The sequence below is a fragment of the Dinoponera quadriceps genome, unplaced genomic scaffold (genome assembly GCF_001313825.1).
Source record: "Dinoponera quadriceps isolate SergipeBrazil2010 unplaced genomic scaffold, ASM131382v1 scaffold616, whole genome shotgun sequence".
Lineage (NCBI taxonomy): Eukaryota > Metazoa > Arthropoda > Insecta > Hymenoptera > Formicidae > Dinoponera > Dinoponera quadriceps.
The window spans coordinates 2,588,284-2,605,338 of NW_014555184.1; the positions used below are offsets into that span (position 1 = coordinate 2,588,284).

The 17,055-nt window shown below is 46.3% G+C and overlaps 1 protein-coding gene across 1 annotated transcript in view; it reads right to left on the reverse strand.

The window, feature by feature from the left end:
* The window catches only part of LOC106743386 (zinc finger protein 629-like), a gene marked incomplete at its 5' end in the record, with an annotated part of 113,453 nt that overhangs the window by 14,450 nt on the left and 81,948 nt on the right, over positions 1-17,055 (reverse strand). Inside the window, 3 exons of the mRNA XM_014617170.1 lie at positions 5,830-6,050; positions 6,943-7,164; positions 7,537-7,845. Coding sequence (XP_014472656.1) covers positions 5,830-6,050; positions 6,943-7,164; positions 7,537-7,845 — 752 coding nt within the window. The remainder of the gene's footprint in view (positions 1-5,829; positions 6,051-6,942; positions 7,165-7,536; positions 7,846-17,055) is intronic.

Below are 17,055 nucleotides of genomic sequence, written 5' to 3' on the forward strand. Positions count from 1 at the left end.
CATCCCTCTCGGGAGAATTCTCTTCCGCGGTTGCGCCCCTTTTTATCTCGCGCCGATCTCGAGATCCTTTCCGTTTCATGTCCGTCGTGCATATTACATATCGCGCTGTGTTTGTACGTGCTATACACGTATTGATCATTTCAAGCTTCCCGACAAACTCCATGGAAAACATCTCGCGTGGATTCTCACACTCCCGCGAATTCATTGCGATTCGCCGAACGCAAATTCGACGTGTTATGGTACGGGAAAAATATTGCAGTAAAAATTACCGCAAAATTCATGCTGGCCCATTGCCGAAATTATCACTGAAATTATTGTTACATGTGTCGTAATCTTCAGTGATGTTTACAGTGAGATACATCGCTAAAAATTACAACGCGCATCATCGAATTTCAGTGTGAAATTTCAACACATTATAATTCCGGGTATGGTCGAGCGTTGCAAATTTTCGTGGCGATTTCTGCGTTTGCAATATTTCCTCCATGTACAGCAAACTCCATTAATATCGTCCCGTTCCCTTCAGCATTCAGCATTGAAGATTTCCAATTAGTTCTTTTTGAATATTCGTGCATCGTGACCGCTGTTTCGTTGACCGATTCATCAAATTGTCAGCGGCGATGATGCACAAATAATGCATCCGATTGCAAATTTTCGACGCCACTATGTCTAAGGAATGGAACAGCATTGACGGAGTCTGTTGTACAATAACAAACAGGGCATTCGTACGCGTTTCCCCGTCTTGTCTTCCTTCCGGGAACTTCTGCTCCTTCTCATACTCACTACAATTATCATAATCGCCGGGGGAACGGGTACCGCGTCCCGAGTCGCCGCGGCGCGACTTCTCCGGCGCGGTGAAGTCTTTCGCTTTTCAAGCGCGGACGCGCGCGAGGAGGGAATGAAAGCGAACGCGACAAGGGTGGACGAAGGCGCACTCGGGCGCCGGGACGCCAGGCGGACACCTGTGTTTACGAGGAGCGTCGTTGCTCGTTTCTTTCTCTCTCATTTTCACTCACTCGCTCTCTCTCTCTCTTCGCCGGCTCATTGTCACACGGGCGCCAGTCGTCACAATGGCGCGGCGTGGCTCGATGCGTGTCCAGGCTGACAATATACACACACGGCGGTATGAATATGCCAAGCGCGGAATATTATTACGCGCGCGCGCGCGCGAATACACGAGTGCAACTACGCATGATTCACGGTGCGCCGCGATCGATATGGGGAAGCGACCTATCTTCACGCGATACTCGACTTCTTTCGCCGGTACGCCGCGCCGCGTACTTCGCGTTCGCGCCCTTCGAAACTGACCGCCGCGGCGGCACACACCGGCCTTACGCGCGTTTCTACCATCGTGGCTTAAATCTAATCGACGACTGACTCTACGGGACGCGGGGCTGACCGATCGCATCGATCGGTTTGGCTAATTATCATCGCAGTTGTTTTCACCGGCTCTCCTCGGACGGATTATTAAATTCGACAACACGGGCGAGGAAGATACATACGAGACACTCGAAACAATCACTTCTGTTCTCGACACTTTATTAAAGTCACATTGATTTTTTTTTTATAGTTTTGCGGGCTCAAAAAATGTAGTTTTTTCTCAGTTTCTCTCCGCGAACGAATGAAAAAAAAATGGGACAAATTTGTGACTCTCTAAATTTTCCACGGGTTCTCTCGGTTTCTTTCCGATGAGAAATTGAAAAAATTGGTTTCTTTAACTAAATATCTTTTTTACGAGCTTCCTGTTATTTCTAAATGGGAATTAGTCTTGATAAAATATTATTTCCACTTGCAGCCGCGCGTACGCCTGGATGCCTCGCATCGAATATTGATTTCAGCGTGAGAGCGTTTTGAGTTTTCAACGTGGAACGCGATACACTAATCCGGATCGCATTGTTCCTTCATACTCACAGTCATATCGTGCATCAAATATATCTTCGCGAATCCCGTTGTCTTTCAACCTGCCGAACCACGCGAGCTACGTTTCCCATCCGACAGCTCGTAATATTAAAATGCTCAACAAAGCGGCAGAGTGACATATTCGCGACCCTACCGCTTAACTGTAATTAAAGCAACATGCTCCCGTCGCGGTGACGCATTACAATGGTCACGACACTAACGACTCCCACGCACAACAATTGTCACCCTTAATTGCCCCCGCCGCCCATATGGCAAGATACTCTCCGAACAGCCAGCGGTGGGACGCGTCGTCCCGTTTGCGGATTCGACGAAAAGGAAGGGGGAGGAAAGAAAGGGAAATCGGCCACGACGACGGCGAGGGTGAGGTTTTTATTAATAAATACTGCCGAGAGAGAAAGAGAGAGAGAGAGAGAGATCGGTCGAAGGAAACGGCGAATTGTGGGAAGAACGATGCCGTACTTTGCCATTGTCGCCGCACGAAAACGTCCGCTTCCGGTACCGGCTCGGAAACAAAGCCCTGAGCCGGCGGCCGGCCTCGTCCTCGGCCTCGACCGCCTTCCAGGTTCCCCATGTTCCTCGCGAATCGCGAGGGCCGCGCGGAGTACGCTCGAAAAATCGTGCACTCACCGTTAATCTCTCGCGTCGCTCTTTGTCCGGCGCGTTTTCTTTCCGCCGGCGATACCGTGCCGCCGTCGAAACATCTGTCGCGCCTCGACGACGGCTCGGATTAAATAAAGGAAGCTTGTCGCGGCTTTCCCACGGACGAGGAGGTGTATACACCGCGGTAAAGACTCGCGCGAGCCTCCGCGACATCCCGAAGGGAATACGAGAAAGCGATAATCGAGGATCGATCGGCTTCATCGCGGCGAGTTCCGACGGCGCGCGATCACACTCGAGGCACTACCCCCGCGACGCTCGATGTTAGAGGCGCCGAGGGTGACATTTCGCCTGATCCCAACGTGACTCGCGTCGTTCGAACGAGTAATTTCCGCCCTGGGAAATCGCGCGCCGGAAATCACAAAATCCCGACGGAAGCCGAGCCGGAGCCGTGAGTAAGAATTTGTTCGACATTTTCACCGCATAATAAATGCAATAAATAAAAATTGATAATAAACTTAATAAACACAAATAGTTCATAAAAATACAAAAAGAACCACCATTTTTATCTCTTCTTTTTTTTTTTTATATAGGCTTGAAAGACGTATGATGTTACTTAAAAATCACGAGAGAGAGTAACGTGTGATTCATGATATCCGTGATGCAAATCCAAGGAATAAGCATCGTCGAGCAGTTATCCTGCGAAACCGAGGTCGAAGCGCCAAGTAAAATCTGTGGCGTACACTCGAGCACCCCCTCCCCGTATCTGTCCGTGTAAGGACGTGCGTACGTGGACAAACGCGCTTACGCATGTGTGCGGCCCACATATCCCTAATGTGTCGGGTTACGGTTACGTGTCGGGCGTGAAACCACGGCGAGGCGAGTTTCTACTTCCATTCAATCGCCCGCGTAATTGCGGCGGAGCCCTTTTGTCGAGGTCCGATATTCGTCAAACGTTTGACCCGTTTCCTCGCCCCGACGCGCGAGCCCGGCGCACTTAAGGGTACTTACGCCCCGAAGAAATTCGTATCGCGTGACTCGCCCGGCGATTTTTCTTTTCTGGAACGGAGATCGACCGGTTCTCGTCCGGTATGTATGTAAAAAAAGGAAAAGAAAGAGAGAGAGAGAGAGAGAGAAAGAAAAAGTCCGGATAGCTTCTGTGCGTACGAGCGCGTCGAGGAAACGACGTCGCTTCGTGATAAGACGGGTCCGAGAGGATGAAGACGAATGTTGGACGACTCGTTCGTCCGGATTACTTCGTTATGCTAATTACGCCCCGCGGTTACGTTGTAACAGATGTATGACGGCTGATGACGACGTCTCCGTCTGTGAGCGCAAGCATTCGATGCTGGCGTCTCGCTTGAGACGTGGGGAAAGTCGTAGAATTTTCCTCGAGAATACACACGAACGTGTGGCTCTCCTGTTTGCTCGAAGTGCAAGCGTCGTTCGTTCATTCATAACCGCCGAATCATTGAGCGTTTCGTAGTTAAGTTGTATACCGACGAATATTTTTACAAGTGAGGAACTTATTCTCAGCCGGCTGAGAGTAGTTTTTATTTTATATATTTCGCGTAAAAATTATTTGCTTCGTAAAAGATGAAATTAATGAAAAACGAAAAAAAGGATAAGAAGAAGACTTTGAATGTCAGAATCAGTTGTGTTTATAATAAATATAGCATTGTGGTTGAATCAGTTATCGAGCGTTATTGCATTTTACTGTGCAAAAAAGAAGAACTAAAATTGCTGCCGCGTAGAGTAGGTGTAAAAGCGTCGCCTAGCTCAGCTGTGGTCGACGTTCACCTCGATAAACCCTTTTCTCGTTTGCGCTAAATATGTATGTATGGCACGAAGGAACCCATCGATTTTCAAGGAAATCAACGTGACCTCGTCGTCAGATTGGCCTGGAGCACTTTGCCGTTGCGCCTCGTAAAAAAAAATGGACACCAGGCACCACATATCGATCATCGGCGACCTTTTTCGAGAGCTGTCGCGTTCTGAGAAGCTCCGCTCATAAACTATTAATCCGGCCGAGAATAATGTTCCTGTCTTCGCGGTTTATAGAAGAACCGCCGGTGGGCGGCTTAACTGCGAAGCCTTGATTGAAGGCACCATTGATAGAAAAAAAAAACGCTTCATTCTTTCCCCGAGTTCTTTTCCCATTGAACGCCTTTGTAAATCTCACGCTATCGCTTTCAGATATCCAGAGCGGAATTATAATCAGCAATATCTTTCAACGAGAATTTTGTTAAATTATTTCTCATCGAGTTGAGACACATAGAAAAAAAAGTGCTGGAATCAATCATAAATGAAATTGTTTTTCAGCTTCTTCGATCGAGTAATTCTTTTTATCTATTTAAGCATATTCTAATAGTTTGTAGTAAATACTTATTGGAACACAGTAATACTCTAATTTATAAACGAATACTCTAATTTATACCGATGTAAATGTCAAATGGTTATGAATTTAAAAAGCACCGGGATCATGCGATATTTCGTTTTTGTTGAGAAAAATCGAATGGTGGAAGAAATCGCGTGGAAGCTCGGAAAAATCGAAGAGAGAGCGAGGGAACGAGAGGGGGTTGCTAAATCGGGACCAATTACCGGCGGTAAGCTGCCCCGGCGATGTGTTGTTTAGGAGGACGTCGCGATCGGGCGATCGGTCGAGTTGATCGCACGCGAAACGAGCCGCGCGGTGGAAATCGAAGCTTCTTTACGAGCTCGGGACGCGCCCGCCAATAAAAGCCGGAGTCGAGTGTTTGCCGACCTCGTAAAATCGGCGTCGTACGTACGACAGAGAGAGAGAGAGAGAGAGAAACGCCCGGGCATGTATGTACTCCGCGATCCACTTGCTACGATGGGAAACATCGTGGAAGCCCAGGGTCGAGATTTCCAAGACCGATATTCGCTCGCCTTCCTCGGAAGCCTATCGGCCGGCTATCTTCCGCGGTGGCGATTTGCAATGAGGCCCACGTGGTCTGCGCGGCCTGCCGCGCCGTGAAAATCTTTCTTTACGGCGCGATACTCGCATTTTTCCGCGTCGCGACTCCCGAGTAGGTTTTTCCGATTTCCCAAGCGAGAGGGGGAGGTAGACCGAAAGATAACGCGTGAAGTGCTTTTCAGATGCGTACTTTTTCGTCGCTTACTTCAATACACCCTCCCCTCTCTACCGGAAGCTCCCGAGAATATTTCTTTCTCTTCGCGTCGGGATAACGCGTCATCTGTTCTCGGAGTTAATAACTGCGGCGGGACGAACTGTCCGGTGAAACCGGGATGAAGTGAATGAGGGTAAAGAGATACGATGTATTTAACACTCACTTGAAAAGTCCTCTCGGTCGAAGAGGGCGGTGTAAGAGGCGAGTGATGAATTTGCCGCGTAATTATAGGGGTCGAGGACGGACTCCTGGTAGAGGACGGCGCTCTCGTTTCCCTGGCCTCCCTCTCGCACACCGAACCCGGCGACCAGATTTCACTTTTCCTGCTGATACTCGACGAGACGTCGCTCGGCTTCGTACTGAGGTTCAGCGGCACCTCCTCCTCTGAAAAGACACATCGTCCGTCTATTTGCTTGTTTAGCGCTCATCGAATTGTTTCTCACTTTGTACCGTCTATTTGCTTGAACCGCGCCCGCACACAATTTCGACGACGCGAATGTGACTGGATTAAATTATTCACGTAGGATAATGCACATTTTCTTCGCTCGTGTAGAAGTAATCGGACTCGGAAAAATGATTCGCGATCAGCAATTACTGATAACCGGGCCTCTGACGTCGTTATTAAGGGCGGGGGAATTTTATAGTTTTTCCTTGCACTTTAATACACCGAAGATACAAATATGTGCGGATCGAGGAGAGAATTAATTGGTTGTAATTACTTTCTGTCGATGCGGCGAAGTCGAGTGACGGCGATAAATGATGCCTCCTGTGACAACGTTCTCCGATCGATAGCGCCCACTTACCGATAATTGCTCGGTAGTTTGTCTACTTTTTTAAAGGGACACTCGCTGAGAGAACGCTCTACTAAAAGGCCTACCGACTGAACCAGATACGAGAGCAGTTTCTCCAAATTTAACCTTCCCTAATTTCAACCCTCACGATCGCGATCAAACTCCCATTTACTTGATTAAAAATATAGGATTAATTAATTAAAAATAATGGGGTTAATCCATTATAATAGACAAAAATGCATAAAAATAAACGGGAAATAAGTAAAGAGATAATATATTTTTTTCTGCAAATAAGTAAATAAATAATATTATGAATAAGTTTATTGAAAGTATTATTATTATTATTAGAAAAAAGTTTGTTATTATTATTATTATTATAAATAATACATTTGTTGAAAGTATAGAGTCCGATTCAGATTTTTCGGGAAGGGGTGGGAGGAGGGGGACAGAATTCGATTCGGGGAAAATCCGAATAAAAGCCTCACCGAATTTAGCCTTCTCGGGCGTGCATCTTCGCGGTGATCCGGGACGCGCCGGGCTGAGGGGTTCCGGATGAATGGGCGAGCAGTTCGTGACCGGTGTCGTCTGTTGGGATGGGATTCTTGTAGGTGGTAGCAAGGAATGTGGCAGCAGCAGGCCCACGTGACGGGCCCACCAGGCGCTGCTGGACGACCCATAGCCGCCGTACATCAGGCCGCAACGCATCTCTGAAACAAAAAGGATCGTCGCGCATTGAGCTGGAATCTGGAAGCTCGATACCTTGCGTGTAACGTTAGATTTGCGGATCGCTTTTGTCTCAGGAGGAATTGCATCGGTCGAGGTGCGCGAGTCGAGTAAAATGTCAAGCGTGTGAAACCGAAGGATCGTTGTTACCGCGTTCAAAGCTGTCGTACGACTTAATGGATTATTGAATTGTTTTGCATCGTGTATCGCCATACTCGACAAACAAACGAGTAAAAATAACGTAATTTTTGGCCGGTACTTTTTTTAATTCTTCGTTCGCCGTGGTTCTTTGTGGGATTCGCGAGCAGATTTCGGAAAATTGTGGAAGATGAAAAATGACGAGTCTCGGGACTTACCTCGCGCGGCGACGCTGGCTGGGAGAGGTAGACTCTGCAGTCTCAGATCGGGATTGTAATTTGAGACGAGGGTGAAGGCGCTGAAACGGTCGGGGACAGGTGGACAAAGGCCCGTGGGTGCATTGGTCGAGGAGATGGTGCTCGAACTACTCCCGGGTACACCCGGGCTCCAAGGCGAGGGTGGCAATGCGATCACGCTCGGGCTGCTGGGCGGCGAGAGGGTGACCGGGGGTGACAAAGCGCCCGCCGGGATTCCTAGGGGATTGCAATGGAGTTCCGGTTTCATGTGCCAAGTTCGAGGTACCGCTTCTGTTACGGGAAAGTAAAAAAGTATGATTTACGACATCGGTTTAGTCGAGAGTAATTAGGCGTGTAATAAATGTCGAGAACGAGGAAGAGAGAGAGAGAGGAAGAAGAAAATCGGGTGCGTTTAAATGCAAATATATTTCGACCGTGACCGTGTAGATAAGAGCGGTGGGAATTAAAAATAGCGGACTTTAAAGCGAAACGGACGCCGTTTCGATTGTTTCGTTGCTTATTCAAAAATCGTACGTAATATTGGCTTTAAGGAATTATTATCAATTGAAACGTTTTGTTTGATAAGTCATTAATTTAGGGACATTTTTTTCGTAAAAACTATAAGAATTTTTTCACCGTTTACAGCGTCCGGAATCCATGGCACCAGGCAAATTATTTATAACTTTATTAATATCGAAGATAATAATGCATAGAAATTACTGTGTATGCTTAAAGTATAGATAAATAATTGTGTATAAAACTTCAGAATTGTATGTCTTACAGTTTTGTCGAAAGAAATTTCTAAAACTCGCCTACAAAAAAGAACGACGTTTCAAATAAGAATTTGAGTGAAAATCTATTTTTACGAGAGATTAGACGCGAATCTCTCACGCGGGGAAGGCAAAGAAATGGTCACTTTGATCATTTCGTGCACATTTCTTCCCAACTGTTTACGTGATTTTGCAGGCGATCGCTTCGCAGCGATTGGGTGTAATTTTACATTCATGTTCATAGCGTGTCTGTCGGCCGCTCTATTTCTGTACCGTTTAACGTCGAAAATTATCTCGAAACTTCCATGGAATAAATAAACCGCGAAAACGTTAAGTGCGAGCTGGTATTCCGCTCGAAAGCACGCGTAGAAGCCGCATTCCGTGAATGCGTTCATTATGTACACGAAACATATCCGTTAACAGAGGAATGAATAATACATGGAGCCTTGGAGCGGATTCTTTCGTGACGCGTTAAATCTGATGACGCTGATCGCGAGCGACGCGATCGAAATTGTTTGGCCGATCGCGCGTTTCGCATGAATGAAGAATGATCGCGGGCCAAATCACGACCACGGCTACCGTGGTTGCGCAAATCGCGCCTTGAATTACAAAGTCTCGAAATATATCTTGCTTTTTCAGACTGAGCTACGCGCCGCAAGCACACACGTGCTTTAAACTAAATTTACCCCCGTTAAACTGTTATTTTTCACGTTTGTTATTATCGAACATTGTCGCACGATAGTTAAACTATCCGCACGATAATTCCGAACACGGAGATATGAAATGTTGCTTTCGCGGAATAACATCGTGAGTGTATATCGTCGAGAATCTCATAAATAATATGAATTTATGATAAATCATGACACACATTCGCGTGCGGGCATATTATTCATGCAGATAGAGATACGCGATATTTGAATATTTTCTTACGCGCATAAACTTCGGGACACACTGCTATCCGTTTAGTCCACCGCGGTTCTAAATCACCCGCTGTACATTTGCACGGCGCTAATTCAACATTATCTCGGGATTTTTCGCGATTCTTCTCGAAATACGTTCTGGTAAATTGAATGATTACATCGTAATAAATGTTTATACATATATATTAACGATAATTCCATCATATATAGGATATATTGTCCCCGAATTATTCACTGCTCGTATCCCGTTTTCTCCTCATACTCGCGGAAGCGCCGAACTATTAAGAACCCTCAATATTCATAACGGTCACTCAGCCGAGGTTATTTAAACCGTCGTTGTTTCCGTTATCGCTCGGCGATCTCGCACACCGAATGAATAAGGGATGTTTATGCCCGTTGCGTTTAACGCGAGCACGCCGGGCGTTTAATGCATCGTCGGCGGTCGTCGCCGTGTTTCACGTGTATCAGATTCGCGGCGGGATATAAAAAGCCTGTGTGCAACGAAAAAAAAAAGAAAGAAGAGAGGGAGAGAGAGAGAGAGGGGGGCATGCACGGGGCGAGGACGAACAGGGCAGAAATCACAAACGGCGCGGCGCGCGGTTGTCGGCCGGCGAAATGAATTATAAATCGCGCGGCGTGCGTGCCCGCGCGACTCGCGAGCGAGCGAGCGGAATCGAGAGACGAGATCCTAATCGCGAGGTCGGACAGACGTGATTGCTCGACGAGCTTCGTTCGCGACGAGTCGTGATAAAATACTCGACCGCCGTACGACGACGCCGGACTCTCGACGGGGCCAGGCTCTCTCGAAAGCGCCGATTAGCGATCAGGTCAGCTCGCGTAGCGGTAACCGGCATTGTGCAGGCATTGCTCCGCGGCTGATACCGCGCAATGCGATCGTGCGGTACCTTCGCCGGCATCGAGGAACTCGATATTTCGCGGGCGACGCGCGCACAAGATGAAAATCCCGACTAGAATCAATTGGGAAAGCGTAACGGCAGGTGAGAACTTGTGTCTAATATATATATGAACCAAATTTGGTTCTTACAGCTGAAAATGCTGTTTTCTTCATTCAAAACGCGTTTGCTTGTTCATTATCAAGTAGATCGAATCAAATCATTTTTTCGGCGTGAAGCAGTCAGTTAGAGAAGATGGTATTATGGCCCTTGTAGGTATTACGGCCTTTTTTAATATCCACTGTTGTGTGAGGAATTCTAGTGAGGATTACTTATGAAATCATATATTTAGCAGCGCTAATACGCGAATACAGAACAGTCGGCATTTATTATTACGTATTTTTACTTTTAAATATCTCGAAACGTTTTTAAAGGTATAATTTAGCACTTAAATATATATACCTCCCCATTTGTCTTGAACATGAGTGTATTGTCACACGAATATTACAGATTTAAGTGTTTCGTTCATTATTTAACATTTCATTCAGCCCCATATATTTCCGAGTTATGCAAAGTTAAACAATAGCGTAGCCTTTTGCTAATACGGCGCCTTAAGAATGCGGCTGCTTTCATGTTGATAAATGTTATTATTATTAAGTTTGAGACGTTCGATTAATATTAAATGAGTAATAAAGTGATATTAATCTAATACTAATTATAAATGATTTAAAACTTCTTTGATTCAATAGTAATCACGCTATTAGATCAGCGTTGGCTCTCGCTCGCCATTATTCTTGCCCGTATTGATTCTGATTGAGAATCTCAATGTCTCGTGTTCGATTTCCACGCAAATTATCGGGCAAACGGTACACGCCAGGGTAATTTTCGAGGCTACCGTCGTGCTTTCTCCACGTAGAAAAACGGAATAGCCGTTTCGCGTGAAGCTCTACGGCGCGTCGCGAAGCGTTGATAATCCGCGAAGTAAATCACTGGCTCGAAGGTCCCATCGCGCTGATAAGAATCGCGCCTGGACATAAACTACAACTAATAACTGCTACTCGTTGTTTGGATAAATCTGTAATGCGCATTCGCTACGAGCCGCATTCCTGCATAATTCATGCCCGACGTGCCGGCAGCGGAAATTTGTTACTCGTTTCCATAGATAACGGCGGGCGATGCAGTTTTATGTCAATCGTTCGACGTTGCTCACCGCGAATATGCGAGTTATCGCCCGTCGCTTTTGGACGGGCGGGAATTTAGAGCGGACGGACAAGCACGTTGCAACGCTTCGGACGTGTTTGCAAATAAAACGAAAGGAAGACTAAACTCTCGGCTGGCAGAATCATAGTGTTTTTGCGGACAACGCGTTAAGTGCTAACGACGATTGCAAAAAAGAAAAAAAAAACGAATGGAAGTCGGATGAGTCATCGTGTCGCCTTGAGCCTGATTAGTCGTCACGACAATATCGGAACAATATCGGAACTCTAGTAAAATGATATTACAAATTATAAGAGATATACAAACGTCCCCCGTATATATGAAATGGGGAGAAAAGAAAAATGGAACGGAAAGCGAAATTTGTTGAGAAGGCCGCGATCTCTCAGGAGGAAGTTTCCAATGATCCGCGTCTCCTTCGGGCGTTCTCTTCCGATTAGACGGATATATTTTCACAATTGGCGCATCAATTTAGCGATATATATCGCGGTCGCTTCTGGCCCGTTGTTGTCTAAGCGTCACGTTGTCCGCGATAAAGAGCTCTGTCTTGTTTGTTGCACGCGTGAGAATAAATCATGAGCGTCGCGCGAACCGATTTCCTGCTACGCTCTTATTATTAATTCTCGCGATAACGGGCGAGCGAAAGTGTCAAAAAGAGAAGGAAACGCGAAGGAAGAAAAGGAAAGGAAAGGGAAGAGAAGAGGACGTTACGTAAATATATCGGGGAATAATTTACTGCGTTTCTACCATCGCCGATATCGTCGATTAATTAATATCGTTCGACACGACGACATGGGAGAGGAGAGAGAGGGAGGCTATTTAAAAGTATTCGCGCAGAACGGGTTAAATAAAATTGGAGGATTAAAGAGGAAAACGAAGAAGGAGAGATAAATCCACACGAGACACACGCTCGGTCGCAGATATTTTCGAGTGTTGGCGCTCAATCATCGTCGAAATTGCAGCTGCAACGTCGTGCACGTCGTGTGCGTGTATGTGTGAACGTTAACTGACGATGTTTTCGCATCCTTCGACGTGTAACACATTTAAGAGGAACGATAACAAACTGCAAACTGAGCGTGCGCGATAATCGTGTGCGTGATAACAAAAATCTTCGATTAATGACGAAGATTGATTGATTCAACGCCCGGAACACTTGTGGAAATGCCGGCTGTCGCTTTAACAGATTCGGTACGTCAACTACGTCATTTCTTAATTTCACACTTGAGAGTTGACGTGTTTGTGCATATACGAGCGAAGTTTAAATTCCGAGCCAGTGACTCGTTTCTCTCTCTCTCTCTCTCTCTCTCTTTTCCTTTTCGTCGCCGAAATTAATAACAGCGGAGTAAAATTCTCCTTTAATTACCCGATTAATCACGTCTGACTCACGCAATGTTCTCGTTAACGCGGCTGTCAATCCGCGCGACTCTATTCAGAAGCCGCCGAATTCCTATGTAAAGGACGGCAGATGTGACGGCCGCGGTTATTTCGACGGAATTTCCCGATTTCGCCTCTCTGTCGAAATTCCCAATGCGTCGCGAGCACAACAAACAGCGAGAGAGAGGATATCCGTCAGTCGACGAATCGAACAGGCCGGTCGCGATCGATGACAAATGGGGCCTCGAATCTCGCGGTCGGCCGATCGTGTGTTTGCTCGTTAATTACGAAAGTAACTCTCACCGTAAGAACACGGTACGAAATCTCGAAAAACAATCATGAGTCGAGCGCGGGCACGATCGTTTCATCCGTGTTGACATATGTTGGGCCTTGATTAAGAACTGTGTGAACAAGTGTCGAATATTCTTCCCTATCGGCCGCCGAGACGGATTTCTGGGCTAAGTTATGGGCGTTGTCGCTGCATCCTCGAACGAAAATAAGAGTGTGTGTTCTTCCTTTCTTTGTTTCTTTCTTATTCCAACTTCGGCAAACTCGGATTTCGATAATATAACGCGACGTATAACGCGATATCGCGCATAGTAATTTGCTCTACTTAAACCTGCCCATTTGTGTTCTACTTTTTTTTAACGAGAATAAAATTATATAACCTTAAAGTGGTATTAACTTTGCGCGCACTTACGTCTTACGCGAAAAACGGTGTAATTTTGTTCATGTTCCGTATATTTATAACACAGCCGAGTCGGAAATCGTTGTATTTCGTAGCAAGCGTGTAGAAAGCTCGCATGATGCTTTGAAGATTTACGACACGCTTCCACGTGACTCTGCCTCAATTATGCGCTCGGAAAATGCAATTCTAACGCATCGTATCACGGTTATCATAGTGCACCTTATCACGGTAGCATCTTTGTGTCACTGCTTCAGCGATATGCGCGAAAAATTCCTCGTTTGCCTAAGCAGATGCACGCTGCTTCCATAAGAAAAAGCACTTATTTTAATGGCATTGTTACCAGCATTTCAATTTAAAGACCACGCAGGTCTAATACTAAGAGAATGGTATGTCATAAAAAAGTTGCAACACTTTGTTCCGATGAATTTCGCAACGCATATTGTATGCAAAAAAAATATACAAATTTGTCATAGTATATTTTGTCTGTCATCTACGATTATTATAATTTCTTGTACACTAAAGACTTCGTCCCGTTAATAAATAAATAAAATAATAAAATAAATATCCAACAGGGAAATAGATTTCCCGAGAATTAGAGGTAGTACTATCTGACGTGTTCGAAATTTCGAAATTCCGGTAAAATTCGATATTTGACGACAGTTTATAATACCTTTAATTCAATTCTGAGATTCGTATTTGTCTAGTTTAAAATAAAGCGAATGAAGAAAGCACGAATAATAAATAACAAATCTCATGAATTTTATTTCGAGGTAAATGTGTAAATTTTGCCATGATATGTAACAGCATGACGCAATGTAAGGAAAAATACACTCTGTAGAACATTAAGTACTATTTACTATGCATATAAAACGAGCATACGTAATTTCCAGTTCTTAAAGTTGCGAATATTCAAAACATTCGGACATCTGAATATTCGAATTTCCACGTCTCAAAATTTTATTATTCGAATATGATGTGTCGAAGGTTCAGAAATTCGAAGCTTCGAAGAATCAAAGCTTGGAATGTTTCTCTATTGAGAATTACTAAAGACAAATTTTCCTACTGGACGCGGAACGCGTTCCGAAATTTATAAAAAATAGCGTTGCAACTCTTTTCGACTGACTACACGTACATAAAGATACGCGGTAAAAACCATACAAGCGCTTCCGAGAACAAACGAAAATGCATTTCGAGCGTTTCGACGCCTGCGATGTAAATATATATGTATATTTTCGGAAATCTCCGATCGAGTCAGGCGTAAAAAGGATAACCGGCGAACAAAGGCGGAAGCAGCGGTTCTACTCGAAGCACTCGTCGGAGCAAATTACGCAAACAATCTGTGTCGAAATGAAAAATCGACGAGGCATTTTCTTGCGAAATAATTGCGTGAAATTTCATTAAGAGAGCGGTGCGTACGTGAGGAAGGTATGAGTGCGACTTGGCTGTGACTCACGGAAGTCCGTTTCGACGAAAATGTGACGACGAGAACTAGTCATGCCCGCTTGAATATTCAAAATAAATCGTTCCTAAAATGCCCTGATAACATGCAAATCTGACGTCCGATTGACCCAGTCGATATTTTAGTTTTACGTTAAGTCTTCAGGTAGAAGAAACGACAATAACTTCCCGTTTGTAGCATCAAAGGAGTACAGTAGAAGACCTTTGAAGACTTAATGTGAAGTAATGTAAAATTAAACTAGACTTAATATAGGGTTCGAATTTCGATTCGGGGAGGATTTTTCGCTTAGACGTGTATAAGTCGACGTGAAAGTCAATTATCATTCGCCGCGCGTGATAACGCGAGTTGCTTGCCAAATTATATATACTTCACGCTGCTATCAACGCTATTATTATGAAATAGTTAACGATCATTAATAAGCAATATTGCGTGACAAGGCAATGCAGAGTATCAGATGCGAATTGCATTTGTTTATGCGCTTCACACAGTCCAACATATTTAAATGCCCGATAAAAGTGCACATCGGAATGACGCGGAAGAAAAGAATGTTTCATGCGTAGGTGATTTTGACGGATCGGCGCGAAGTGCTCGGAACAACACGACGGGAGTCAGGTGCGAAATCCGTAAAAACACAAATGGTTACTTCTGACTTGTGATAAGAGGCGCGTGGAAATTTACAAGCCGTTAAAGCCTCGGTGCCATCGTAATTAATATCAAGCCATCTCTCTCTCTCTCTCCGAAAATAGCGCAACTTCAGCCGATAGCGGAGAACTTCGCTCGGGATCGATCGGTGTTCTCCGTAAATCGAATTTTCATCTCGCCCGTTGATCAATCGTCCGTTTTCCACGGATCAGTTGTCGATTTAATCTCGTTATCGTTATATCGTTATATTAATCTTCCCGTCGCGTGCAATTAACGCGCGTAATCGCGAGCGATTCGAAACGGTATTCGGCGGGGCGGGTTTCAAGCAACGACCGATCCGATATCGTGGAGGTGTCTACTCACCGCACATTACGTCCAGGTGTTTCGACGAACGATGCGCTAAAATTCCACGCCGCTCATGGGGCCGCGCACTGCTCCCGACCTCGATGATCCAGCACTACCGCCCAGATCAGTTGGTCGCGAGTCACACAGATCGGCAAACGTCAAACTCCCGCGGCACACGGTCCTTTCCGCACAGGTTATTATCTCTCTCTTTCTTTCTCTCTCCCTCTCTCTCTCTCTCTCTCGCGAAACACGGCCTCGGCGGCGTGTGTGCGCCCAAGAAACGCGAAATCGAGCGGTTCCCTCGGGCGACCTTGAGACCTGGTGGTCCCGTTCGCCACCGGACTACGGTCTCTTTCGGAGCCACGTGCTTCGCCAAGGTCGAGCGTGGGGAATGTGAGCGCCACGGTCTCTCCGACTGAACACGGAAGACCCGCGAACTTGAAATGTGCTTCGACTCCCTCCTACGATATCTTGAAGTTTCGATCGGCTTTCTTTCTCTCCTTCTTCTTCTTCCTCCTCCTCCTCTTCTCTCTCGAGCGATAGACAGTCTGCACTATATGTGACGAGAATAACCAGTGGACGGTGGTAATGGTCGATTACCAAGTAGCCCGACGACAGGTAGCTGTCTGGACGACCAGCTCATGCGAAGGAGCTCTCTCGGAGTGTCCTGACTAAGAGCAGGACCCCGACTGACCCCGGTGTGGCCGAGGAGGGCACGCACGGTCTCGCGCGTGTGTTGTGCGTCGCGTCGGCTGGGTAGCTTCCCCTTACCTGGCTTCACTCTTCTCTCACCTGCGCCCGTGTTCACGAGCGCGTGTGCTACCTGGAGGCCACGCCTACCGACGTTGGCGCGCGACTACGTGCCGGCGTCCGTGGTGGGGTGCTCAGGGCGCGAAGGAGGGAGAGGACGACGCGCGCGTCTTCCCCCTTCCCGCCGGCTGTGGAAATCGCATAGTCTGGAAACGCGCGGTATCTCTAACCCCACTACTATCGCCACTACCACCGTCGTCGCCGTCGTCGTCGTCTCGAGGATGCGCTCTCCTAAACGTCGGGAACGGTGGGCGGTTTCCTGCGCGCGGGGCAGGTGTTCCGGTATCAGTGTCGAGCGAAATTTCAATATCGGATTAATTGTCGCCACGGTGGAAGATAGAGAAAAAAATATGAGAGAGAGAGAGAGAGAGAGCACGGTTGGAAT